At 54.5% G+C, this 27801-nt stretch overlaps 2 protein-coding genes across 2 annotated transcripts in view; one reads left to right on the top strand and one right to left on the bottom strand.

The window, feature by feature from the left end:
* Positions 1-1080: 1080 nt before the first annotated feature.
* TAF8 (TATA-box binding protein associated factor 8) lies at positions 1081-7349 on the bottom strand. The gene is made up of 8 exons (XM_032710622.1): positions 7290-7349; positions 5720-5876; positions 4963-5061; positions 4632-4694; positions 4116-4240; positions 3657-3804; positions 2810-2952; positions 1081-2438 (listed from the first exon to the last, which is right to left on the bottom strand). The coding sequence occupies exons 1-8, from the start codon at positions 7347-7349 to the stop codon at positions 2295-2297; spliced, it is 939 nt and encodes a 312-aa protein (XP_032566513.1). The 3' UTR covers positions 1081-2294.
* Positions 7350-8286: 937 nt separating this feature from the next.
* Positions 8287-27801, top strand: part of CCND3 (cyclin D3) — a 38060-nt gene continuing 18545 nt past the window's right edge. Inside the window, exon 1 of the mRNA XM_032710624.1 lies at positions 8287-8737. The gene's annotated coding sequence lies outside the window, so the exon portion shown is untranslated. The remainder of the gene's footprint in view (positions 8738-27801) is intronic.

The raw sequence follows: 27801 nt of genomic DNA, 5'->3' as shown, positions 1-27801 counted from the left end.
TTCAGCTGTTCCTGCACTCGAACCCTGGGGACTTCTATAAATGTTTACAAACCCTCACACACACTGATCACAGCTTTGATGTGGTCCCAGGGGACAACTAAGAGCAGGCAACACTCACTCTGGGTGTAACTACAGCCCCAGAGCAGCCTTTCCAACTCCCTGGCTTTATTTACCTGTTTCTGGAGCAAATTTCACCTGCAGTCCAGTTTCAGTTGCAAACCCAAAATACATTCTTCCAATTTCCCACTTTCGGGCTTCGAGAGCTCTCACAGATGTACCACAACAGCTGCTCACAGGCTTTCTGAGGCACGTTGGTTCCCTCCCTCCCAACCACAAGACTCATCTGCCAAAACGGGGATGGAGCTGTCGATTCACAGCTGCCCCTTTTGGTGCAAGGTTTTGGATAAGGGGGGGTGTGACCCCCTGGAATTTTTACTGTCCTAAAACCTGGGGTTTATGGCTGTTTAAGGTCCTACCTTTGTATTTATGGCAGACGTTGTACTTCACCTCCACCTGTCTGGGTTTTCTGATCAGGAGCAAAAGGGGTGTGAGAGGATTAACAAAATCAGCAGCACCTGTGATTTTTCACCATGTTCACCTGTGGCTGGAGAAACCTTCTACTAAAGTTTTTGCCAGACTGCTGGGATTTCAAAGGGCCCTTTGTTGTAATTTCTGATGAAATTCTCAACCTTCTCAGCCATCAAATGTTCCTTAAGAGAAAGGAAGAGACGCAGAGGGAAGGACAAGACTTCCTACTCTCACACCCCCCACAGAAAACACACTCAGGCTCCATTCAGGTCCTTTTCCACTCTTAAAACTTGAAGGACTCAGCCAGTTTTGGTCTTAGGAGATAAAATTTCTTTTATTACGAACATAAAAATTACAATTTTCATTCTACTTTCTTCCCCTCCCCAGCGAGGGATTTTCTCATTGTGAAAAAAGCTTAATCCAAGTAAAAAAAGATAGAACCTTTGATATATACATAAATACACAATGTCTCTGTACACCTGTCATTCTGTACAACCAAGGCATCAGCAGAAGTGACAATGGCACACACAGAGGATTTTTGAGAGATCTAATTTCAGACTGTCTGTCAGAAACACCTCCATTCTCACTGAAATAATTATTGCCTTTTCTCTTCCTCCTCCCTGGGTGATGGGGGAAGAGGGAGGCCTGGGAGGATCCTCTAACTGCACAGAAGTGAACATGAACACCTTGGGATCCTTGGGAGACTGGACCAAACCACAGGAGTCTTTTGTCAAAAAAAATTCCAGTATTTTCCCTAAGAAAATGTTGAAGGAAAATTAAAGCAAAGCCCTCCAGAACCAGCTCATAATTACAACACTCCCCTCATCAGCCGTTTTCACTGCTGAAATAAAGTCTTCTGCTCTGGGGAAATAAAAGGGTGAAAAAAGAGGAACTTGTTGATAAAAGCACATATTTGAGAATGGATAAAATGAAAGAAATGTGATCACTAGCACAGCCTTGCAGCCTGCAATCAATGCAGCTTTATTCCATATTCCAAGTTCCAAAACAACTGGTGAAGGCGTGAACTCTCGAAGGGCTTGTGCTGAGTTGAAAGCAACAACAGAACTGAAAAGCAGCTCGAAGCAGCTGTGAAACGTTGCCAGTCCTTCTGCTGGAAAGTGATCTCAAAGCAGGGCAGGGTAAACACCACACTTAAGAGCTTTTAAGTCCCAAGTGCAGCTGCAGTCAGCAAAGTGAGAATAAAATGCCAACTTAGCTCTGTATTTACACTTCACTCCTTGCTGACACATCAGACACCTTGAGTTTATAAAAGAAAAGTCTGTTTGTTTTTACCTGCCAAGAATGCAAAGAAAGAAACCTCCCTGGGTTTCTTCTGTCTCTGTTAATACACATTCCTCAGAATTAAAACCTGGCAGGGTTGATGGCAAAGTTTCCTTTCCTGCCTGCCAGGCAGCCACGCACCAGTGATGCCTTTGTGTTCTGCAGAGCCTGCAGGGCAGCAGGAAAAACCTGCTGTGCCCCAGCTCCAACCCTGCTGTCCCCCAGCTCTTAGAGAGTCAATCCTGCCCACAGTGGAAACAAAGCACAGTCCCCCCAGACAATCCCACCTGTGATCCCTTCAGTGCCTTTAGGACAACTGACCATCGGCCATTCCAAGGCAGCAGGGGAGCAAAGGGGAAGAGGGAGCACTGGAAACCAGGATGAGAGTGGAGTTCACTCTGCAGAGACCGTTCCTGGGCCACTCAGCTGGATTGCCTCTCCTGAACCCTCCTTCTCTGAGCAGCCAGAGGAACTCCAGCCCCACCTCACTTCTTCCTGCGGATTTTGGGCTTTTTCACCGGCCGGAGGTAGGGATTGTCTATCACGTTCTCCTCCCCATTCCTGCTGCCTGCCAGGGAGGTGTTCTGCTGTAACACTGAGGCGTTTTCCTTCTCAGGTCCTGAATCATCCTGTACAAAAAAAAACACAAACCCAAACAACCAAAGTTACACAAAACAAGGCTTAGAAATCTTTCTGCCCAGAGAAGCTGTGGCTGCCCCATCCCTGGAAGTGTCCAAGGCCAGGCTGGACGGGGCTTGGAGCAACTTGGGATAGTGGAAGGTGTCCCTGCCCGTGGCAGGGGGGTGGAACCAGGTGATGTTTGAGGTCCCTTTCAACACAAACCATTCCGTAATTCTGAGTTCAAACCACAGCAGCACAGAAGGAGCTGCATTAAGGGTGAGGCTTTCTGATTTCTAGCACGAGAAGATCCCTTGGGGAAGAACCAGGTTTGAAAAGCTCAGGGCAGTGGGGCCCAAGAGCTGTCTCAGGGGGGCTGTACCGTGCTCATGTGCAGCGGGAGGTTCTCGGTGTCCGTCTGGTCGTCCTGCTCCGACGAATCCGTCTCTTCCATCTGCTGCATTTCCAGCTCAGAGGGGAGAAGAGCTGTCAGGTAGGGGACAGTGAAAGGCCTGGCAGCAATCACTGGAGTCAGGGAAAAGGACACAGTCAGCGAGCTGGGAGAAAACCCCTCCCCTCAAAAATTAGGAAGCACAAATAGAACGAACACTTTCGCTGGTTCTGGCTTTGAACACACACCACCTCTTCCTGCTGCTCCCAGGGATCAGGAATGAAATATGCTGTCCCTACAAGATGGCAGTCTCCAATTTTCTACTTTCCGAGGCCCCTTTATGTTTCCAACATTATTCCAACACAAAAAATCCTTCCTGACCTCCACAAAAGTTCCATTATCTCACAGGCTAAAGCATCACTTGGTCCCCCTTTAAGTTAACACTGACACCTGTGCTGTCAGTGAGCCTGGGGAAGGTGGGAATTCTCACCACTGCTTTGCAGTCAGAGAAACAGGAAAGCCCCCACTACCACTAAAATGTCAGAGACAAGAAATTACTTGTTCAAAGGTTACAGGGAGTGGAGTCAGGACTGGGATGAGCTTTGAATTAATAGCCCCTCTCAGCCTTCTCCACGAGCAGAAGACAGTGAGCCATAGTGAGGGTAGAAAAGCCTTATTTTGGTTTTCATTCCCCTTTTAAATACAAAATTCCTCATTTCCTTCAGGGAATAACACAATGTGATCATTCAGAGCTCACCCCCTGCAGCAGCAAGAACCCCAGCGAGGGGGGATGCTCAGGGACACACATTTAGGGCACAGAGAGTCCCGGCAAACTCACGTGGGAATGTGCTGACGTCATCCTTGAAGAGGCTCTGGGTCTCCCCTGTCTTGGCCATGAAGCGTGTGAGGGCCCTTTCCACATCCCGCCGTTGGGAAGCCGCCTTTTCCCTCAGGACCTGGTAGTCGGACACGGGCTCCCGGTACGTCTGTGGAGCAGGGTGGGAAGGAAGGGAACAGCCCACGTTCAAAACACTGCAAGGCTGCAGGAGCTACAGGCAAGCCCTGACCTCTGCTCCTGACAGGCTTTTGGAGAGCTACACATGTCCATCAGCCAGGAATCCAGGGATCCTGGCTGATTTCTGGGCAGCAAGGGATGTCCACAACCCAAGGAACGTATACATCAGGAGAAGCAATACTTTGGATGGACAGTACCAGCACTGCAGTAAAAACACACCACTCCTGCTGCTCTGGACTCCAGACAGCCCCCAAACAGCATAAAAATCCTGTTTTCACTCACCGGCGTCTTGATGTAAGTGTGGGGATCTGGGAACTCAGGGAAGTGGCCAGGAATGTGGGATGGGTGAGGCTTGTTCTGTCCAGCTGTCAGGGCTTTGGGGGTCATGGGCTGGTTTGTCACAGGAGCTACAGGAGTTAAAAAGCACAGAAATCAGGGGGGTTCCTCCTGCCTGGGGCCAGGCACAAAGTGCTGCTGCTGAGCTGGGACCCACATTCCCAGGCCCTGCCCAAGCACATTCCCAGGAGGCTGTTTGGCATCCCAGAGGGGAACAGGGATCACTTGGCCCCTCCCTCCCATACCAGGAGAACAAATCCATCCTGAGGACTCTGGTGTGCAGTGAGGACACCGGTGAGAAGTGACTCCTCCTGCACCTATCACAGGGTCACTACCAAACTGCACTTCCAGGAGCTCTGGAATGAGTCATCCCTCAGAAAGCAGGGGCCCTCTGGAAGCCAGCAGAGAGGAATGCCAGATTATTCCTGGCTTCCTGTGTAGCAGAAAGGATTTCCCACGTACGGGCAGTGATGACCATCCTCTGGGAGCGCTTGGCATACGCAGGAAGGGTTTCAACATTGAACCCTGGAACACAAAAGAGGAAACAGGAATCACACCAGGAGTCTATCCTGGTCAAAAATCCCTTCTTTTAGGCCTCTGCAGAATTTTTCCAAGGGCTCCAAACGGCACGAGAAGGAAAAGCATGCGCTGCATGTATTCACATTGCACCACACACCCTGCACGAGGCTCAGGACAGGGGTTAGAACACAAACCCCAGAGACACAGGGGACAGATTTTCCTACCAGCACAGCACATCCAAAGCTGGAATGAGCAGGAACAGCCAACTACTCACCCATTTCCACCAGAGTAACCACGATATCCGAGAGTGTGGGCTGGGTCCTGGCTGTGTGCTCACAGTAGGACTTGGCACTCCTTCCGATTTCTGAGATATCTGGGGGGACAAACCCACCACATATTTGATTCTTACAGTGCCCACACTTGTATCAGCCCAAGACCAGCTTCAGGGGTGGGAATTTTTAACAGATTTGGCAAGGAATGAGAAGCAGCTCCCGGAATGGAGCAACCTGCAGCCTGGGTGTTTAAAATTCGAGCATGGAGACACTAAAGAGTCAGATGTTCTCCACAAATGCAAAAGGCAAATCTGCATCACAGGCATGGGAAAAAAAAAACCCCACCCAGAAGTTGATTGTTTCTTGATTTCATAAAAATAAGTAGGTTCTCAGCATATCACCCAGAAAGAGAGGAACAGAGGCACTCCATGAACCAATGGCTGGAGTTTTGTTGTTTCTCTGTTATTCTGGCAGCACCTCAGCACGTGGAGCCTCTGTGAGTATCTGAGGAGTACTCACTAAGACAATATGAGTACTCACTGAGTAAGACAATATGAGTACTCACTGAGTAAGACAAATACATATTTTGGAGCTGGGGCAAACCCAAAGTGTCACAGAGGTGACTCCGGGGCCGCGCTCCAGGCACCAACCCATCCCTTCCTAAAACACCCTTTAACACCGGATAACAAAAATGGGGAAAAAACCCCAACAAACGGTGAAGGAGCAAAGGGCAGTGCGAGGAGGAACAGGGGCACTCACAGCTCTGGATCATCTCGGTGAGCGTCTCCACCGCCGCCTTCTCGGCGCTCTCGAACCCCGCCTCGGTGAGCAGGGAGCTCACCACCACCTGCAGCGTCCGCCGCCGGGCCAGGTGGTAGTTGTCGGCCGGGGTGCCAGCCTGCTTGCTGCCAGGGCGCTGCCACACCCGGAACCGGCCTCAGCCGCACGGCGGGAACGTGCGGGCAGCCCGGCCGGGAGGGCAGGGAGCAGGGAATGGGAAGGGAAGGGGAATGGGAAGGGACAGGAGCAGGGCATGGGAAGGGGCAGGGAATGGGAAGGGACAGGAGCAGGGAATGGGAAGGGAATGGGAATGGGAAGGGGCAGGGAATGGGAATGGGAAGGGACAGGAGCAGGGAATGGGAAGGGAATGGGAATGGGAAGGGACAGGGAATGGGAATGGGAAGGGACAGGAGCAGGGAATGGGAAGGGAATGGGAATGGGAAGGGACAGGGAATGGGAATGGGAAGGGACAGGGAATGGGAATGGGAAGGGACAGGGAATGGGAATGGGAAGGGACAGGGAATGGGAATGGGAAGGGAATGGGAATGGGAAGGGACAGGGAATGGGAATGGGAAGGGACAGGAGCAGGGAATGGGAAGGGAATGGGAATGGGAAGGGACAGGGAATGGGAATGGGAAGGGACAGGAGCAGGGAATGGGAAGGGGCAGGGAATGGGAATGGGAAGGGATAGGGAATGGGAAGGGATAGGGAATGGGAAGGGACAGGGAATGGGAATGGGAAAGGACAGGGAGCAGGGCATGGGATGGGGCAAGAGCAGGGAATGGGAAGGGACAGGGAGGGGACAGGGAATGGGAAGGAGCAGGAGCAGGGAATGGGAAGGGACAGGGGACAGGAAGGGACAGGGGATAAGGAATGGGAAGGGACAGAGGATAGGGAAATAGGGAATGGGAAGGGACAGGGAGGGGACAGGGAATGGGAAGAGGCAGGGAATGGGAAGGGACAGGGGATAGGGAGCAGGGCATGAGAAGGGACAGGGAGCAGGGCATGAGAAGGGACAGGGAGCAGGGCATGAGAAGGGACAGGGAGCAGGGACAGGGAATGGGAAAGGACAGGGAGCAAGTATTGGGACAGACCCAGGAGTATGTAATGGGAAGGGTTTGGGAACAGTAATGGGAAGGGGCAGGGAACAGGTGCTGGGAAGGGTCTGGGAGCAGGTACTGCCCTGGTACCTCCAGGGAATGGGGACACGGGTGGGCTGAAGGACTCAAGGGCAGGAACACGCGCACATGTACCTTAGCATGGACACATGTGCACACACATGTGCGCACACATGTACACGTAAATCCCCCCCGGCCGCCTTTGGGCCGCGGCCCCTTTAAGAGCCCGCCGCACGCGTCAATCAAACTCCGCCCCCCTCCGGGCCCTTCAGCCAATCAGCGCCTCCCTCCCTCGGGCCATCGCCCCCGCTCCCCGCGGCCGGGCCTGGGCCTGCCCCGCGCCCCGAGGGCACCGGGCACTGCCACCCCGCCCGACCCCGCCGCCGGCCCCGCCACTGCGGCCCCGAGCCCCGGGGATGAGCCGCCCTCACCGTGCCGGAGCCGCCGGACGCCGCATCGGCCATCTTGGAGCCATGTGGAGCTGTGCGCATGCGCCAGGGGCGAGGACGGGCGGGCGCGCGGGGCACTGTGGGAGTTGTAGTTCGGGCAGGGAGGGAGCACGTGGGCGGCGGCAGCAGCTGGATCCACCGGCACACCTGGATCCCTGCACACCTGGATGTCACACACACACCCCTGGATCCCTGCACACCTGGATGTCACACACACACCCCTGGATCCCTGCACACCTGGATGTCACACACACACACACACACACACACCCCTGGATCCCACCTGCACATCTGGATCCCCTCATCCAGTCCAACCCCCCTGCCAAGGCAGGGTCACCTGGAGCAGGTGACACAGGGATGTGTCCAGGTGGGGTTTATAATGATGATAATTGGGTGTTATAATGTCCAGGTGGGATTTATTGTGTCCAGGTGGGGTTTATAATGATGATAACTGCGTGTTATAATGTTCAGGTGGGGTCTATAATGATGATAATTGCGTGTTATGACGTCCAGGTGGGATTTATTGTGTCCAGATGGGATTTATTGTGTCCAGGTGAGGTTTATAATGAAGACAGTTCAGCTCTAGGGTACGGGGACCTCGAGTTTTTTTCCAAGTCAGCAATGTCTGCACAAGCACTCCTTCTGTCCCTCTGCCCCATGGACATCCTGATTTACTGCGTCCCTAAGGCTTGTTAATTCCAGGATGTCCTGGAGCCAGGGATGGAACTGCTGCCTGTGCCTCTGAGCAGCTCTCCCTTCCCGCTGGTTAGGCTTGAAAGCACACAAGTTCTTTCATCAAAGAACATCCTGACTCGAGCCAATCCTGTCATATTCCACGTTGTGCAGCAAGCCCAGCCCCTGCCTCTGCAGGGTGACCGGGAACACAAACCTCCTGCCCCGGCATCACGATCCCACTCGGAAATGATTTACCAAACCCCCTTTGGAAGCCCCAGGAGCCCTGTAACCATGGGAGCAGCGAGGGTTTCCTGTTGTAAGTACTGTGTGTTCTGAGCTGCTCCTCGGTGTGACCGCCTGGTGTACTCACGCGTCTGTGATCAAAGCTTTGCTCTCACCAAAGTGTTTCACAAAGACAGCACAGGAAACCACCCCCCCCCCTCCAGCTCCCACCCCTCGCTTCCTGTTTTAGCACATGTGTGGGAGAGCAAGAACAGTGTGAGAACCAATTGCTGCCCGTGAGAGGGAGAAGGGAAAAAAGTGATGTAAACAACAGCTGCCACGCTGGGAATTAAAGGTCCTGAGTGCACTGGGGCTGGGTGGCAGCACAGCTCCCACAGGCTGCTGGTCCTCACCTGCAGGAGCACCAAAATCCCTGCAAAGACAGGGAGAGGAGGAGGCAGAGGAAGGGGGAGGTTGGATCGTTCCAGGCGAATGCACCTGCTGGAGCAAAGCAAACTTCTTGATCACCAAAGGTAGGAGGCAAAGTTGTTTCAGGGGCTGCCAATGTGCTGAGGGGAGAAATCTGCCTTCTGGGTTCAGGGATGACAGAGCTGTGGGCAGGGCTGGGGGGGCAGGATTGTGCCAGGGATGTTCAAAATTCCCTGGAATGGCTGGGGGGGGGGGTGAGTCTGGAGGTCTGGCTGTGGTGTGTTCTGCCAGGCTGTGATGCCACCCTGTCCCCTCAGCAGGGAGGGGTTTGTGTGCCAGGGCTGGGGGTGCAGGGGCAGCCCAGCGTGGGCTGAGGGGATGGAGAGCTGAGTTCTGGAACACACGATCCCAGACTGGTTTGGGCAGGAAGAGACCTTGAACATACCCAGTGCCACCCCCTGCCATGGGCAGGGACACCTTCCACTAGCCCAGGTTGCTCCAAGCCCCGTCCAACCTGGGCTTGGACACTTCCAGGGGTGGGACACCTGTGCTGAGACACTGAGCCCTCCAGCTGAGGAACTCGAGGTGCTTTCAGAGCTGATAAAAAGCAGCAGCTGACATTGGAAAGCTCCCCCAGAGCAGTGCTGTCCGTGTGGGATCAGCACAAGCAGGGTTCCCCCAGCCTGGCAGAACTCCCCCAGCCCTACAGTGATGGTACAACATCCCTGGTGTGGGTGTGTCGTTCTTCCCTCGTGCACAGCTCTCCTCTGACTGATGGGGTGGGAAGAGAAACATAGAGGTCCAGTGATGGTGATTGAAGGGTTTGAACCTGTCTCTCAAGGGCTGTGAAATCAGTCAGCTGGCAGCAAAATGAAAAATGCAGGGTGGGGACAGTCTGTGTGCCTTCCCATGTGGTGTCTTCCCAAAGGCTGGAACCTTTCCCCTTGTTTCCTATTTTAGCAACAATAAAACCCCTTTGACATTGGTGTCAAACCAAGAAAGGGAAAAGTTTGTGTGGTTTAACCCAGAATTACAGGCAGATGATCTAAAAGGAGAGGCAGGAGTTGGGATTCCCAGGTGCTCTGGCACTGAGCAGTCGGGTGACCCCAGACAGGAGAACATTCACCTTGTTGAGATAGAGCTGAACAGTTGTTTCTGTACATACAGTCCTGGGGGGAGCTGTGACGCTGCTGGAAATTCATCTTTTAAAAGAGTATGATGGGAACTGATGACTTTTTGGGTAGGGACAGCCCAAGACTCCGTTATTTTTCGAGCAGGGGAGATGCTCAGCACAGCAGAAGAGCCCACAGAAGGCTGGGGGGGTGACCCTGATGTCTGAAAATCACAGCTTGGAGAGAGGTGGGTGGTTAGATGGGAGTCACTGAGCTCAGTGTACGGGGGGGAAATTTTGCAGCCTGTGTCAGGAATTTTTCAGAGTAAAGCTTGAAGAGGTTTATTCTCATGTCCCTCTGAACTCCCACTGTGCCCGTGGCTTCCCGAGATGTGCCCTGGTTGGAGCAGCTGGTCCCCGAAGAGGCAGGTGCCCTCCTGCCCGGGTCTGTCCCAGCCCTGCTGCCACCAGAGGGCACGTGGTGACCACGATGTCCTGGTTTCTGAGCCACCTCATTCGGCAGCCAAAATCACCCACAGTGAAGTCACGTAGATCCTCCCCCCCTCAGCTGCCACCAAAAGCTCCTCTGAGCCCCCCAAATTCCTTGACTGACCAGATCTGGGGAGGGTTTGTGGTGCAGTTTGATAAGGACAAACACTTGACAGGCAAAGGAAGCTGCTGCTGCTGCTGGGCAAGGAGGGAATAAACTGCTCCTCTGAGAAGGTTTTGGGGGTTTTCCCCCTAAGGACATTGGCCTGTGCCTTGTAGGGATGAAAACTCGACCACAGGGAGGCTACAGCCACATTGGGGTTGCTGGTTCTTGTTATTTCGTTTACAGTTTTGAGGAAGTTTTTATATTTGGGGAATATTGTTTGTTTGTTTGTTAGTCCAGAGTAGCAGTGGTGTTGTTGTTGGCAACTTACCTGGGGGGTTGTTCAAGGCTCTCTAAGTAAAATATTTCTTGCTGGGTTTGTTGTTTGGTACAGGAGGCTGATCCAGAAAGGATTTCCCAGCGAGGTGTGGGGGTGTGGAGAAACTCTCTGGAGAGCTCCCTTCTGGAATTTAGACTCAATTTCCAAAAGATGCAACAGGCACAGGGAGTGGAGGAGAGTTTCCAGAGTGCAAACCACCTCTCAGGGTGTGAGTTAAGCGTTCCAGGGTGGAATTTTCAGAGTAAAGCTTGGAGAGGTTTAGTCAAACCTCTAAATAACCACAGGGGAGAAGGTGTCTGTGGTGGAGGCTCTTTGATCTCACAGAGACATAACAAGATCCAGGAGCTGGGAGTGCAGAGCAGCACTGTGAGAGCAGGAAATCAGCTGCATCCCTTGCAGGGGAAGGGGATTGGGCTCCTGGAGGGTGCAGCGTGCTCCCAAAATGCCAGGATCCACAGGAAAACTGCCTGTCTTTGGAGAGTGTTGTTGTTTGTGGGCAGATAAACTGGACAGGTGTTCCCAGCCAGTCCCAGCTGGGTCCCTTCCCAGCCTGTCCTGGCAGTGTCCGTGCTGGAGTCTGACCCCAGAGGGTCCCTGGCTCAGCTCCCCCCGCCCCCTGTCTCCCCCAGCAAGTCTTGCTCCATAAGGATGAGCCTGTAGGAGCAAGGAGGTCCCAGGAGCTCTGTCTGGCCGGGCTGGGATGTCAGAGCATCTTTCCTGCTCCCATCACCCATCCCTGGGGTGATTGGTGTTTGCTGGGCTTTTTATTTCAACATTCAGCTGACGTGCAAACTGTCCCTTCCCACTGCCCCCTGAGTCAGGGCCATATCTAATCCTCCAGGCATGTCACCCCCACTCCAGGCTGGGCAGAGCCTCTGCTGTGGATCTTGCTCAGCTCTTCCTGCCTCTCCAGTGACTCAGGAGATGTTCTGCTCCTCCTGTCCCTCTGCCCCAGCTCTGGGGTCCAAAGGTGATGAGGAGATGGGTTAAAGCTGCTTTTGTGCAACTGGTTTCTCGTGAACTTTGTTTTCTGAGGAAATTGAGGTGGTGGTGTGCTGAGAGAACAGGCAGAGGAGCCCTCCAGGTTTAGGGGGTGCTCCCCAGGGCAGATTCCTACAGAAAACATAACGAGGTCTCTGCCCGATCTCATCTGCAAACTGTCATTGTGACTTCCCATCCTGGCTTTGGGCAAACTGCTGCTGCTTTGGCTGTGCCAGATGCTGGATGGAACAGCCCCTGGTGCAGTCCCTTGGGATCAGGGATGCTCTGGACCATCACGTCCCCAGTGGTGTCAGGGAGAGCTGGTGGCACATTTGGCAGAGCCGGGACTGGCCTGGCCCAGCCTCTCTGCCTTGTGCAGGGGTGATGATGAGCTGGCCCCTTAGGGGATCCTTCAAACCAGCTGGAGGGACTCTGGGAGGGGGGACACTGCCTCTGCCTCATCCCTGGCATGGATTGAACCCTCCTCTTCTCACCCACTGACTGAGCAGGTGCCAGTACAACGTGTTCTCACAGCAAACCCAAATTATCCCTCTTTGTTGACCCCTCTGGCCACACTGGGCATATTTTGCCTGGGGCCATGAGCCCATTCCCCACCTCAGGGGGGGCCTGCCTGTATTTAAATATCATTTCCAGAGGCTCAGAGGTTCGGGCTGTCAGAGGAAGTGCTGCACACACAGAGGGCACCCTCGGAACACAGATGGCAGTGAAGCCAGGCCAGTGCCTGCTGCTGCACACCCCTCTGGCTCACACCTCCCAGGTGAAGCCCCCTGTGCTCCCAGAGAACTCTGTGCTGTGTGTTCCCGTGGGATTGTGCACAGGGAGGTGCTGGTGGCCCCAGGAGGTCACATTTCCCCCCCCCCCCCCCCGGAGCAGGAGCCTCACACAGGGCTCTCCCCACACTGGGGTTTCTCTGCTGGCTGTGCCAAACCCCACTGGCACTGCAGGAAACCACAGCCAGGGTGGTGCCTCCTCGGGGCAGGCACAGGGGAAGGAATCCTGCTGCTCCATGCACAGCCTGGGGATGGGGATGGGGATGGGGGGGTGGGATGGGCTCTGGGCAGCTCCCACATTCCCCCTGGAGCATCCAGGGCCAGCTGAGTCATTCCTGCAGTGGATCATGGGCTGACCTGGCTCTGCTTCCGAGCAGAAGGATGTGAAGGTTTGGGAAACTCTCCTGGGCTGTGGTGGTGTGTCCGTGGGTCCTGTCTGAGCATCTCTGAGGGGCAAGGGAAGGGTTTGGGTGGGTTTGAGGAGCCTCAGACATGGACATGGCTGGAAAATCCTCCCAGGTTGGACTCGGGGGGTTTGGGGGTTGTGGTGCAAAATTCCTCTGCTGCTGGGAACTGAGCAGAGCCTTGGAGGGCCTGGCTCTGCTCGTGGGCTTTGTGTCTGACAGTGACCTTCCCTTGCTGAGGGTGTTCTTACCCACCTTTGACATGGGATGGGGGGAAACAGTGAAGAACCAGCAGTGGTTTGACTGGAAGAGTTGCAGAGTTGGGCAAATGCTTGGAGTTACAGGAGGGGGTGACAATAACAGGGTTGAGAGGGACAGTTGTCACCTTTTCTTGCCCATTAAATCTGTCATTTTAATCTACTGGTGTTTCTTAGCAAAGCACTTTGAGCAGATGCCTGTATCCACAAATCTGAGCCCAGAGGCTGATGAAAGGCACTTTTTTCTTCCCAGTGGGATCCTGGAAATACAGAAGCAGTAGCAATGGATGAAATGTAGGGACTTGTGTGAACCTATTGGACCTTCTCAACAGCTCAAGCTGAGTTTAGAGCTCGGGTTTGGACCGATTCTTGTTTGATCAAATCAGCTCCTTGTCCCCATTTTCAGATGAAATGAAAATTGTCCCTATCAGGGCAAGAAGCTGATAAAAGATTCTTCCTAAGAACAAAGCCTGAGGTTGATTCATCTGTGCTCAAAAAAAAGATCTTCAGGGAAAGGGGAGGCTTCTTGGGAAAAAATCCTGAAATAGGCTGTTGGTAGAGTGAGGTTTGTTAAATCACTTGAATAACATTAGTTTTCTTTCAAGGACTTTTTTTTTCCTCCCCCCCCTCAAAAAATGGCTTTTTTACAGCCCTCCTTGACTTCAGGAGGAACCCTGTTGCTAAAAACCATAGACCCTTCAAAGAAGGATTCCTTTGCTGGTGTGGAGGTGCATTCAAACTGGAATTAGGTGCTTAAGGATCTTCGTGCAAATGGATGGAGAGACCTGGCTGGGTCTGTACATCCTCCTCCCTCTACCTGTGCCCATGGAACAATCCCATTGTCCAGGTGCAGCCAGGCTGCTCCAGGAGAAGCCTTGGGCATTGGAAACACCCTCTCTACCCTCTCCCCTCCTTGAGAGGAAAGGGAGGCTCCTGCTCATGTCATGGAATAAGCCTGAGCTGGGAAAACTTCTCCAGAGGGCTGTTGCCAGCCCAAAGGCAGTGGGTCTGTGGAGGTCCTGAATCAGCCAGAGGGAACCCAGAGCTGAATCCCCCCAGAGCTCTGCAGCCCTCGGGGGGTTCTGACACCCCTCCACCCCAGCCTGGCAGGGCAGTTTGGTCTCTGGGGGCTGCAGGAGCAGCAGTGAGACACAAGGGGTGAGGCAGAGATAGGGGGTGGCAGCAGCTGTTCAGGATGTGCCGCTGATTCCGTGACATCTCCCGCCCTTTTTGGACATCGAGGGTTTGGAGTAAGGCAGAGAGAAAGGAGGAGCAGCCCCTGATAAAGGTCCCCAGGGGTGTCCCCTGTGCCCCACAGCCCCGGGGAGCTGCCCCAGCTGGGAGGCCACGATAGGTGCTGTGTGTTCACCTCCCTGCCCGGGCACAGGGACAGAGATCAGCCCCCTCCTCCCTCACGGCTCCGTCTCCTCCTCTCTCTGTCTGAAGGTTTCTCCAAAACCTCCCTTAACTTTCCCTGGCAGAGTTTCTGCCTTGGCTGCACTCGCTGCCCCTCTTGTGCAATTCCCTGGGGAGTGGCCTTGGTCCCTCTGAGGGTCCCACCTGGTGATGGTGGGCTGGGAAATCCCCGATTCCTCCTTCCCAGGAAAGGTAGTTTTGAAGAGATGGAAAAAAACTGAGCGAAGACAACATTTGTGGCTACAAACTGTTGGTGCTGGATCACATCCCTGGGCAAAGCTTCCCTCTGTGTCACTTGGGTTTGGTGAGAGGAATTCCTCCGAGCCAAGGGGATTCTGGGGTCACCCCAAGAACTGATCTGAGCGAGTTTTCTGTGGCTGTGGAACTGTCCAGTTTGGCTGGAGGGAAGGAGATGGAGGGGACAAGGCTGATATTGGCCCCTGGAGATGGGGAAGAGCAGGGCTGTGCTGGGAAAGGCTCCTGGGGCAAAGGAGAGCCGAGCTCTGCCCACACTTCTCAGGGAGGGTTGTGTTTGTGCAGGGGGCACGTGGAGCCTGGCAGAGCAGCCACTTCCTCAGCCTGACCACCAGCAGGGTCTGTTCTGGGGTAAAAAGGCTCTGAAGGGCTGATGAACCGAGTTCCCACGGGGGGCACGGGCCACGCTCCACGTGCACACAACTGTCACCACGGGGGCACCTCGCTGGGTTTGCCCTTTGTCTGTGAGGAGGGGAGGCCCCACATCTGGCTGTGGCGGTTGAACAGGCTCGATTTAATCACAGCCCCGGGGAGAGGAGGGCAGAGGGCTCAGGGGGGAGCACAGGGCACCTGCTCCCCAGGCAGCACCACCCAGCCCTGTGGGAAGGGAAGTGCCCGGATCCTGCCTGGGGAAGGACAGTGGGATGGCTGGGACCTTGTGCCCAGCTCTTCTGCAGTGGTAGGGATATGGCAAAGGGGCCAGGCCTGGCGGGGAGGGTTTGGGCAGCTCCGTTCTGTGGCTTCCAGAGGGGCGTTTGCAGGAGGGTGTTGAGAGGTGGGACAAATCCGGTATCCCAGATCCCAGGAAAGGTGGAATCTCTTCCCCTGCGAGCAGGCTGTTCCCTGACTGCCTGCTGGGGCAGCAGGAGCAGCTCGTGTGTGGATGGCTGAGCTGGAGCTGTGGCTGCTGCATTTCCCTCTGCTCTGCCCCAGTGTCAGGTTTTGAAGGAAATGGGCGAAAAAGGGCTGAAAATTGCCCTGCTTTGGGACATTTTTCCTGCCTATCTTGGATGGCAAAATTGGGACTTCCCAAACTGAAGCCCCCAGGCCAAATCTTTTTCAGACTCTCCACCAAGAGCCAGGGCTGTGCTGACCCTCTGAGCAGACCCAAGAGGTCGGTTCTCTGGGATGTCCCGTGTGCCAGGGGGATTCCTGAGCATGGATCAGTGGCTTCCCTGGGCTCTGCAGTGCTGGCCTGCATCTCTCCAGCCCCAGGCTGGCAGGGGACAGGTATTTGGGTCCCTGGGTCTGTTCCCAGCTGCAGAAGTGACTCTCACTTAGGCTGGGTGGAAAATACCCTGAAAAGAGGTGAAACTTGGCTCTTTGGTGAGGAGCCCCTCGGAATCAGGATTTGGGGGCTGGAACCCAGAACTGGGAAAGCCTTTGCAATCACCAAGGAGGTGGATCTTCCCAGCAGGAGCCAAGTGTTTTGCTGACTGGGTGATGGGGTTTGCCAGCCACTGCTTTTTTCCCCTCTCTCTGCTCCCCTTTGGCAGTGGGTGGACACTGAGGCAGCAGCTTTTCCAAACCCCCCCTTTCCTCCATCCCCTCCTCCTCCCAACCCGGTTATTGATGAGATTTGACATGTGATAGGTCCCAGTGTGGCAAAAGCCACATCACAGGAGAACATGAGCAAGAGCTCAGGGAACAAAAAGTCCCCAAAGATCTGAGCAAGGTGAGACGGAGGGATCTGGTGTCAGCCCCTGGCCCGGGTGCAGCTGGGAGGGACCTTCTGGAAAGGGTTAATGCCAGGACCTCTGCGAGGCTCTGGAGCCCTTTGAGCAGCGGTTTTGAAATCTGATTTTCTTTTTTGCAACCAAGTGAGGTTTTTATCAACTTCCTATGTGAGAGCAGAAGTTGGAGCGGGTGCAGGGAGGCTGCTGCAGGAGCCTGCCCTGGCCCCTGCCCCTGGCCCTGCAGTGCAGGAACCTCAGCTTGGGCAAACGGGAGGTTCAGGGCAGGGAACAACCCCAGAGCTCAAATATATGAAGTGTCTTGCTTTATTCTTTGCATCAGAGCCCAGGGCAGCCCTGCTGCCTGTGCGGGTCACCCTCTGGTCTCATCCCACCTGAGTGCAGGACGTCCTTGGGCTGTGCCAAATTCCTTGGCAAAGCAGCAAAGCAACTGTTTGTGCCCCTGCCTGGAATGCCCTGGGGCTCAGACCTGCACTGGTGCCTGAACTCCCAAATCAGACAAGGCTCAGACCAGCTCTGCCCTGGGTTTGTAGCCAAACCCCCCAGTATGAGCACTGAGAGAGGGGAGGAGCAGCATCCCGGTGGAGACACATCCATCCTGCACTCCTGGTGCTGGGAGGCATTTTGCTGGCACAGGGCTGGCAGTGGAGCTGGGGGGATGTGAGTCTGCAAGCTCCAGCCCAGGAGTTCTGTGCAGTTTGTGTTATTCCTTTCCACAGCAGCTGGGGATTTGTCTTCCAAGGGCTTTTCACTTGGAAAAAGCCTGTTCTGAACTCAGGTATTCAGGGGCTGGTGCTTTTCAGGCCAGCTCAGGTTTCCATGTGCACATGTTTTATGGGGGAGCTGGGCCCAGGCAAGCACAGATGGACTCCAGGCTTATGGAAAGTACCTTCCAAACCAGTCCTGGGTGAATTTCCAGCCTGAGCCAGGAAATAAATAAATAAAGTGGGAGGTTTGCCCTTTTCTTTGGCTGATGTATTTAACTGCATAGACAGGCAGAGCCCAGGTCAGCCTCCCCACTGGAAATACCCCAGAAAGTCTCAGATTTTCAGAGATTTCCCCAAATTCTTCATCCGGGGAGATGATGGTTTTTATCTTTACCTCAGCAGTTTTCTGTCCTCCTGCAGAGGAGGGAGCCAGGCCACCCCTCCAGCCTGCTGGGGTACAGGTGTGTAGGTCACTTATCCCGAACTGTGTGGCTTGGCCAATGCAGGGAATGATGAAATCCCAATATTTGGGATGCTCCAAATCCCGAGTGCCATCAGAGTGAGCCCAGGGTTCAGCAGAGGGGATGCTCAGCCCTGGCATCCCAGTGACATGCAAACAGCTGATGGGGTGTGAGAGCAGCAGGGACAGCACCAGGGTGGGGAAAATCTGACGTGATTCTGGCTGGGGAAACTGCTGCCCAGAGCTGTTGTGTAACACTCCTGCACTGCCTCTCTTCAAAGGCCTTGTGCCACGTTCTTCTGCCTCACTTTCAGTTGGTTTTCAACTCTGATGCAACTGTTAAAGCCCTGGGAAAGCTTGCAGAGCTCAGGGTTCAGCCCAGGGCGTGAGCAGAGCTCGGAGGCGGCTCAGGACCCCCGGCAGGATCTCTGCTCTCAGCAGTGGTTTGCAGGCTTAGCTCAAAGCACCCAGACACATCTTCAGCACCTCCTGTGCCTGCAAGGGCCTGGCTGAGCCAGGGCTGCAGGTGTGAGGCTGCCAAGACACGGGGAGGGGAAACTGCTCTGCCTTCAGGGCTGCCCTGCTCTCCTCAGCTGTGCATCCGACCGTCAGCCTCTGCAGGTGAGCAGAGATCGTTGCTGAGCATCTATTTTTCTCCTTAACTTTTACCCTGCAGGAAGTAAATAAACACTCATGAATACTTTTAACGTGTTTGTCAGGTTAAAATAGGTTTGTTTGAATGGGCTTTGTGCCACACGTGGGGACCAACCTCAGTGGGGGCTGCGGGGGATGACTGGTGGCAAACACCAGCCCTGTCTCTGAACCTTTTCCACTCTGCTGTCTCAGCTCTTGGCACCCAGGAAAGGAGCCCTGCAGCCCTGCCACCAGCAGCCACAGGGTAACCATCCTGCCTGTGGGTGTGGAGGGGGCTGAGGGCTCCCCTGTTTGTGTCACGGAAGGAATCATGCAGGATTTTGGTGGTTATAACTCCAGAACTTAGGGATTTGGTCTGTCTTGCAGCATTTCCCAACCCCATCTAGTAGGAGAGTCCTGTCAGGATAAATACACAGTCCATGGTTTATAGGTTATTACTAATTAGGGTCATGTGGGTTTATGCCTGAAGAAGAGGGATCTGCTCTTTCCCTGGATGTCACACTGGTCTCCAGAGCTGAGCCAGCTCCTGACCCAAGCAGGAGTTTCCAGGGCACATTGTGAGCCTCTGGTTGGTGTGTTCACAGCAAGAGCTAACACTTGGATGAATGTGTCTCCCCTCTCTCAGAGAGATCACAATCTCTGTCCTGAAACAATTCCTGCAGACACTTGGCATCACTTCATACCAACCCAGGAGCAGGGGACAGTGGGACAGAGGAGCTGCCCTGGCAGGGGGCTGAGCAGTCACTCCAGAAGGAGTGCAAATATGAATTCTGGAGGTTATTTCCAGTCCTTTATGTGCTGTAGCAGCCCCAGCAAAGCACTGACACAAGAACAGGCAGATTGGACCCCCTGGGGGAAGGGAGGGGGCTGAGCCAACCCATGGTGTGTCCCCTTGAAAACCTGCAGTTCTGTGGCACAGCTGCCTCTGGAAGTGCCCTCAGCTCTTCCCCCCCTTAATCTTCTCTGTGTGCAGGGGCCTGAGCCTGATGATACCTCAGGGCAGCCTCTCCCCCTTGCCTGGGCATGGGAAGGCAGTGCCAGGAGCTCCCAGCAGCTCTATCAGTCCCCAGCCCCACACGGTTGTTTGTCTCATTTCTCTTTTGAGAGCAGCTGGATTCCAAGAAACCCAGGCAGGGAGGCAGGAGCACAAAAGGGCCTTTTGCTTATCTCTGACCTGTTTGGTGGCAGGGAGGCCACAGGGCCCTGATAACCCCCCAGGCTGGGATGCAGGATTAGGCACCGAGGGGCATCTGCAAAGATCTGGGGGCAGCCAGACGTGGCACAGCTTCCCAGGCACTGCTCCCCGAGCAGCACAGCTGCCTTCCCACAAAACTGAGGCTCCTGGGGGAGTTACCTGGGCTCTGGAAGTGTGACCTGAGTCTCTGTGGAGCTGCCTGTTGGTGTGACACTCGTGGGACTGTCCCACCGGGGCACCTCCACCTGGTCAGCCAGACTGGGCTGAAGTCAGGGAAAGGATGAAGAGTTTATGGGAAGGGGGGGACAGGCACACGCAGCTGGCTTGTTTCTTTAGCAAACAGGGCCAGAAGTGCTGAAACGTCTCGGGTTCGTCCTGATGGAGAGCAGGAGGATTTTTGTGGGATGGGAGGAATGTTTGCTGCCCAGCTCCAGTCCGGGCTGCGCCGTGGGGAGACCCACTGTGGTGAGCCTGGGCTGGAGCAGCAGACAGGGCACCCCAGGCTGGGTTTGTGTCCTGCAGCCTCAGTCAGAATTCCCCTTCATGGCATCACAGCCCAATCCTGCTCCTCCACAAAGGACGGGCAGCCCAGCCTGGCCTCGAGGTGAACAACAGGAGAGATCAACTGGGCACGATATAACACAGTTATTCTCAGGTGGAAAAATCAAACCCTTCCCAGCCTCTTTGGAGAAAAACATCCTCTGAAGTCTCGTGTTTTGCTGAGGCCTCCCTGTCTCTGGAGCCCTTTCCAGCGGGGCTGTGGTGGGCGGAGGGACAGATCCCCAGTAAGATGCTGGGAGCCACACCCTGCCAGCCCAGTACCCTGTCCTGGGGTGACTCAGGGCCAGCTGGGGTGTAGCCTCTGATGGTTATCTTCATCTGCCCTTGAGAATATTACTCTTTTTCCCCCAGCTTGTTTTCTGGTCCCCCCAGTGTTTAGGCTCCCGTGGCCCAGCTCTGATTTCCGTTTTAATTAATTGCAGGAGTCTCAGTTTCTGTGTTTCTCATAATAATGAGCATTTCTTTATTCCAGCTCTTGCCTACGCAGCACGAGTGTGTGCTCCCAGCAGGGCTGAACCTCTGGGGCTCAGGAGATGGAGATCTGGGCTGTGCTGCATGTCAGGGGTTCCTGAGCTGGGGGAGCTTTGTTTGCCAGCACAGTCAGAGCAGCAGATGCTCCCACACAAATATGGTTGTGCTTTACATCGACACAGTTTATTTTACATAGATACTGATTTAAATATAGTTATACTGAAGTGGTTCTGCCACCACAATATCCTTTGCGTGGCGGAAGGAGCAGAGCTTTGATCTGGATGGAGCCCACCTGAGCCTGAGCCTGAGCTGGCCCAACTCTCTCCCAGGCACAGCTTCTCCTGTGGGCACCCTCTGCAGCCAGGCAGGTCCTGTCCCTGGTCTGGCAGAGTTTATCCCCTCAGGCCGGGGCAGGGACAGTGGGACAGACCCTTTGGCAGCCGTGGGACTTCAGTGGCTTCACCCAGGACACAGATCTCAGCCTGTCCCTGCTTCCCTGGGCTCTTGGATCTCAGGCAGATCCTTTGTTTCTGCCTCATCTAGCAAGGTTGGCACCTCCTGAGCCTCTCCCTGTGTGTGTCGGGGCCCAAAGGGCCCTGATTTTGGGGTAGGGGGTGATTTATACCCCTTGTAAGGCAATGATAGCTGTTGGTTCCCAAATCCTGGAGCTTGTGCCACCCCTTGGAGCAGGCAGCCCACTTCCAAGTCCTGCTGGGAATTGTCACTGCAAAAGCCAGCACTTGGCTATTAAAGTCCCTAAATCCTGTCTGAAGCTGATTAATTTACACCAAGTTAATTACCAGGTGCCTTTCCAAGGGTCTGATCCAGTCATTCCACTGCACGATGGCATTTTCAGGGAAAATTAAATCCTTTGCTTCTGTGTTTATAAAGGTCTTTTGAAGGCATAATCTTGTAGCATCTTTCCCCATCTCTACTGCCTTGAAGGCCTTTACCACCATTAATAAAGGAACATCATTAATGATTAATCACCTAACTATGAACTGGGGAGGTTTAGTGGCAGGTAGGTGCAGAATAAATGCATTTGCTGAGCTCCATGTTCACACCTGCTCTCTGGAGTGTCTGGATAAATTCAGTGGAGAATTGTAGACCTCCTTTATCCCATTTGTCTGGAGGGAAACTGAGGCACAGAGCAGCTACTTGGTCTGCCCAGGCTACTGAGCAAGGCACAAAAGAGTTGGGAAATCAATCCCTGACACTCCCTGGCTCTTTCCAGTGTGTACTTTTTTCACTGCAAACATTAGTCACGTACACAGATTATCCAGGTGAGTGGGAAGACGCTCCTCATTCTCTCTGGGAAACTCGTTCAAGAAACGAGAAAACAGAAATTGCTGTGCTGCTGAAACCTGGGGCTGATTTAACAGTCTGCCCTCTCTGAGAGGCCAGAATTAGCTGAGTCAGGAAGGCAGAAGAACCTGCACGGGCAGACGAGGGATAATTTGCAAGAACCGTTATCGGCGTTGCCTCTGCAGCCCGTGGTTCAACATCTCCCCTCGTGCCTTTTACGACACGAGACACTCCCGGTGTCCAGAGAACATCCAGGCTCTTTCTGGCTTGTAATCTTGCGGGAAGTTGGCACTGCAGGCCCCGAAGGAAGTGGCAGGAGCCAGGAGTGGTTGTCAGCTGTCAGCCCCCGAGGGTCGTGCTCAGGCTGGGGCAGTGGGAAGATGGAGGTGGGAGCTGCTGGGACGGGGAGCATTGCCATGCACTGCACTGGTGTCTCTAGGAAACCTTTCAAGCACTCCCAGGCCCAGCAGTTTGCTAAGAAGACCCAGATCTCATTCCTTTCACTACACTTGCCAGCAGAAAGGGTGTTTGTTTTTTTTTTTTAAGCGCTGCTGCTGGTCACAGCTTTTGTTGGGAAATTAAGCCCTTCCGCACCGGGCCGTGCTTTGGGCAGGAACACATCGCCTGAGCCGGGCTCTGAGGGAGCTCTGTGTGCCTGGGGGGGCCTCACTGAGCCCCCAGGGACCCCACAGCTGCACCTTGAGCCAGGCAGCCAAGTGGGGACTGCAAATGTGCTCTGAGCTCCCCTGCCCCGGAGCGTGACCGCAGCAAAGGGGCGAGAGCTGCTCCGATGCCCTTCAGCAGCTCCCCCTGAGCCAAGGATTTCCCAGGGGGACCACAGGCCTTGGCAGGGGGTGCTGGGGCTGGGGGAGGCTCCCAGGGTCTCCTCATTGCTTCTGTGTGGCTTGAAGGAGGTGGGGAGTCCCTTGTAGCCTCTGCTCAGACACCCAGACCCGTGTATTGCATCAGGATTGAGCTTTAAATCAAACAGAGCTGATCTCGGGGCAATCTCCATCTCAGGCATGGAAGGGAGGGGGCAGGTTTCTAAATCCAGACCCTGGTTCTTCCACTGCCTCGAGAGAAAAACACTTGCTGAGTGCCTTTGAAAACCCAGCCCTTGATCCAGCTCTTAGTTTTCCCTCCTTATCCTCCCTTTCCTTCCTCTCCCCAGCTCCCTGAGCGTGCATCTTCCCAGCCTCTGTCTCTGCCTGGGCTGAGAAGTGAAAATCTCATGCCAATTTGACATTTGCCTCTTCTGAATGCAAGAAGCCCCTGGAGCTCAGGTGGGAGGAGAAACAAGTCACTCTGCTTCCCATCATGTGTGTGCCCAGGGCTCAGCCTGGGAAACGGGAGCCCCTTGGCTGAGTCTGCCCGGCCGTCTGCTCCTGTCACCTCACACATTTGTCACAGAACAAGCAGAGCAATGTAGTTCATCTTCTCTTTGCCCAGTTCTCTGCTTCCTCCACTTGCTGCTCGCAGCTCTCCTCCCGTTCAGTTCCCTCCTGCTTCCCAGGCGTGCTGGGGGTGAAGGTGTCTCCTTTTCTTCTCCCGAGGGTCACAGTAACAAGTTCAGCTTGGCCAGGGGACCAGGCTGGTCCAAAACTCGGCAGGAAAAGCCAAAGGAGAGACTCCAGAGATCTCTGCTCCAGAGTCACCCTTGCAGAACAAAGGCAGGGCCATTCCAGGTCAAGGAACAGCAAAGGAACAGCAAAGGAGCCGCCGCTGCACCCACCGGGCCACGGCGACCCCGTGTCCTTGTCCCCACATCCCTCAGTGTTCTCCTGTCACGTGCTCCTGATTCCCTCCCAGGCCTTCAGCAGGCAAGGACCTTCCCAGAGAGGTCACAGCCCCAGGCACTGCTCAGTTATGGAATTATGGAATGGTTTGGGTTGGAAGGGACCTTAAAGCTCACCCACTGCCACCCCCTGCCACGGGCAGGGACACCTTCCACTAGCCCAGGTTGCTCCAAGCCCTGTCCAACCTGGCCTTGGACACTTCCAGGGATGGGGCAGCCACAACTTTTTCATCTCCAGGCTGAACAGCCCCAACTCAACAATCCCTGCAGTGCTTGTGACACCCACTTACCTGCTGTGTGACACCCACTTACCTGCTGTGTGACACCCATTTATTTCCCTGCTGTGTGACACCTCAGGGGTCCAGAACAGCAGCTGCTCTTCCAGCATCTCCAGCTGGGCCAGCATCCCTCAGCTCAGAGCCATCAGGCAGGAGGGGGCAGTTTTGTGGCAGTGCCAGCTCCTGGCAGCCCTGCAGCCCTCCCTGCCCAGCCCCAGCCGTGTGGATAATCCAGCCAGGGCAGCTCTGGCAGCTCTGCTCTATCAGTGCCCCGGGGCTGGCTGGGGCTGGCAGGTGGCCGTGCTGCAGGGAGTGTCCCCAGGAGAGGTGCAGAGCCAACAGCAGCTGCCAGCTCCCCTTGTCTGCTGGGCTGTGGAAAACCACCCAGGGAGGAGAGGCTGCTCCGCATCTCTGCCTCCAGAGCAGTGGGAATTCCATCCCAGGGGGTGCCCCAGGGATCAGGGCCCCGGGAGAGACGTGTCACCTGCACCAGGCACCCCTGGGCAGGACCTGGGGCTGGGTGTGCACCAGACCTGGTGGGCTGGGCTCAGTTTGGGGCACACAGAGCACACCACGCTGGGATTTGGGGGTTGCAGGTGCCCAGCCTGGGCCTGGCACTCGTTGCTGGGGAGGGATGGGCCGGTCAGGTCAGTGCCCCAATTTCCTCAGGGGTACCTGAGGATGTTCCTGCATTCCTTGGGTCTGCTCATCCTCATGGAATCGCAGAACATCGAATGGTTTGGGCTGGAAGGGACCTTGAAAATCCCCCAGTTCCACCCCCTGCCACGGGCAGGGACACCTCCCACTATCCCAGCTTGCTCCAAGCACCATCCAACCTGGTCTTCTCTGGGCAACCTGTGCCAGGGCCTCACAGCCCTCCCTAGGAAGAATGTTTTCCTAGTATCCAGCCTAAACCTGCTCTGTCAGTGGGAAGCCATTCCCCCTTGTCCTTCCCCAGAGGTGTTGAGCAGTTTGAGAACACTCGTAGCACCAGAGGGTTCCATGCCATGGATCCATCCAGAGCAGAGCACATCCAGCTGGATTTAAGCCCTTTCCCTCTGAAATCCACCTGGACCAGCCCCCAGCACCTGCAGCAGGCTGTTCACTGGCCAGATGTTAGCTCTGGTTTTGGGGACATGCTCTGCCAGCTCACCTTGTGAATGGTGCTGAGGAGCTGCAAAAATAACCTGCAGAGCTCTCAGGGCCATTGCAGGGGCTTTGTTTGTCACTCACAGTGGGAAGGAAGTTCGTGTTTGAGTTGCCACAGCCCTGGCCTGGTCAGAGCCTGGCTCTGGGGTGACACTGCAGTGCACATCACTCCTGCCTGTCCCTTTCTGGCTCCTTTCTGACTCCTTTCTGTCCCCTTTCTGGCTTCTTTCTGACCCATTTCTGGCTCCTTTCTGCCCAGACTCGTGATATTTCTGCTCCCAGCACCAGGACAGGAGTTTTTTGGCCCCCAGGGAAGCCTCTCAAGCCTCTCCAAAGCCAGGCTCTCAAGTAGGAACAGTTCAACAGGGCACAACACCATTTTTTTTCTAACTCAGCCATAAAAACCAGTACTGATTTCCACTTGGGGTGTCTCAGAAGGTGCATCTTCAGGGCAGAGTGGGCAGGCAGGAGCAGCAGTGGGCTCAGAGCACAGGTAAAGCGGTAGCTTAGTGCTGAAATAAATGGGGAATATTTCAGGTGACTGCTGGAATCCCTCCACCAAAGATCTCCCTAAATACAGCAGGAATACTGCTTGCCCACTGATGTGTTCACAGGGTGAACCTCATTAGCATGTTGTTAATGTCAGTAATTACTGGTGCATTAATGCAGCAGTTTATGCAGATAATACACAGCTGCCAGCACTGCTGGGAGAAATGCATCCATATTTTATTAGGGATAGCAGCATCCCAGGGAGTTTGATCTCCATGGATCTGCTGGGATATACAGAGGTACCTGGCTGCCACAGCCACAAGGAACAGACATTTGTGCCATCAGGGAAAGGTGTTCTGGGAGCAGAGCCCAGCATTTGTAGGAGACTCGTCCTCTGGGTTTTTGGGCTGGTGGCTGTGCTGTGGGATTGTCCTTTATTGCCCTTTATTGACACGGGGCTGGCATTGCTCTTCCCCTGCACCTACCACTGTGCTTTGCAGGTCCTGAGAATTCCCTCCTTGGCTTTGCAGCCTGAACTGGAGGGAAGGGCTCCTGGGGAGGACACACACGCAGGCGTTGGCTTTGCACGGTGACACCAGCCCGGCAGCTTTGGGGGGTCCCTGGGGGTCAGAGGGGGGTCAGAGTGGGGGGTCTGCCCCACACACGGCCCCAGCTGCTCTGCTGGCCCCAGCCCAGTGCCCTGGGGCTGGGACAAGATGTTTCCTTTCGGCTGCACCACCGGGAGCCGAGGGCAGGCAGAGCCTCCTGCTCACACTCTGCCTCCAGCCCAAAGCCCCGGTCCCAGCCCAGCCTGAGCTGGGGGTCCCAGCCAGGCACGTGCCCCACGAGTGGGGGAGGCAGTGGGGTATCAGTCAGAGCCCTTCTACCCCCCAGAACACTCCCAGGCACAGAGCACAATCCTCCCCCTTCCAAGGAACCGAGTCCAGCTCGGACTGGAGTGATGAGACTCCTCCTGCCCATCGCTGGCACCCCAGAGCCTGATCCCACAGTATTCCCACTGCAACCCCTCTGAGCCTTGTCCTGACCTGATCCCTCTGCCCTTCCAGAGGGAACAATCCTCTCAGTCCATCACACTCCCTTTCCTCAGGCTGATCCAGCCCTGCTGCCGTGATTTTCCTGCCAGTTTTCCTTTGTGACCTCCTGGAAAACGTGGCTGGATGCTCCCATGCAGGGATCAGCTGGGACACAGGCCATGGGTGCTGCCCCATCCCACAGCAGACCCAACATCCAGCAGGAACACCAAGCCCAGCTTCCAAGGATTTTCCTTTCCCCTTGTCCCAGCTGGGCCAGACCCCCTTCCTCAGCCCTTCCCTGATCCTTTCTCCAGTCTATCCACGGGAAATTCCCTTTCTGCTGCTGTGCTGGGGAGCCTGGAGCTGGCTGTGCCTCCCTGCCCGGCACCGGAGCCGCCACATCAAATGGAAAATAACCTGCAACCCCAAATTCTTAGAAAAACCCAAAGGCATCTCATGTCCCGCCCAGGCAGAGGCAGCGAGATCAGGGCAGGGCAGGAACGGGCAGGAAGGATGGACAAGGGAAGGGTGTTGTAAAAAGATGTATTTCGTGTGTAAAATGTGTCAGGGCAGTGTTTTTTAGCAATTTGCATAATTGGTGACCACAGATAATCCCCTGAAATGACCTAAATATATCCCAGCTGGGGGCTTTCCAGGCCCAGTTTGCTTTATGAAATTCATTGGTTTCAGCTTTGCATTTTTTTTTTCCTATGGTCTTTCTTTCTTTCTGTCTTCCCCAGAAGAAGAACCTGAGTTTGGCTGGTTTCTAAAATGCTGATTTGGGAGCAAAACCAAACATTCACCTGGGGATGGCTCACTCTGGTTACGAGTTTGAGTCAATGAAAATGCGACTGAATTTTAGATTTCATCAGGAAAAGGGAACTAAGGCAAAAAAACCCAGCTGCTAAAATGACAAACTTTTTCAAGTGCTTTTCATAAAAAGTCAGGTGAAATGACACTGAAATCTCCTCTGGCCTGAACTGTTAGCTGAGCTGAACTGGGGCTCCACTGGACTCACATCTGGCCCAGCTGCTCCAAAACTGAGACCCTCCAAAGCCATGGCCATGACTTTAATTAGACATTTTCTAAATTTTACTTAGAAATTTCCTAAAAAAATTAGGAATTTTCTCCTAAATGATTGGCCAAAAGACGTAGCGAGTCTCTTGCTCAGTCCATGTTTACAAATGTCTCTTTTCACCTATTTAATACCTTTCCCATCACTTCTTTGC

The sequence above is a fragment of the Chiroxiphia lanceolata genome, chromosome 25, assembly GCF_009829145.1.
Source record: "Chiroxiphia lanceolata isolate bChiLan1 chromosome 25, bChiLan1.pri, whole genome shotgun sequence".
Taxonomy (NCBI): Eukaryota; Metazoa; Chordata; class Aves; order Passeriformes; family Pipridae; genus Chiroxiphia; species Chiroxiphia lanceolata.
This window is presented reverse-complemented; position numbering and strand designations above follow the sequence as displayed.

Excerpts from the sequence above, each read along its gene's own strand:
- TAF8 (XM_032710622.1), bottom strand. The coding sequence starts at position 7,349 with ATGCGCACAGCTCCACATGGCTCCAAGATGGCCGATGCGGCGTCCGGC. Across the intron at positions 4,695-4,962 it reads GGTTACTCTGGTGGAAATGG|GGTTCAATGTTGAAACCCTT; the intron begins GTGAGTAGTTGG and ends TTTGTGTTCCAG. Across the intron at positions 3,805-4,115 it reads ACACTTACATCAAGACGCCG|ACGTACCGGGAGCCCGTGTC; the intron begins GTGAGTGAAAAC and ends CCTGCTCCACAG.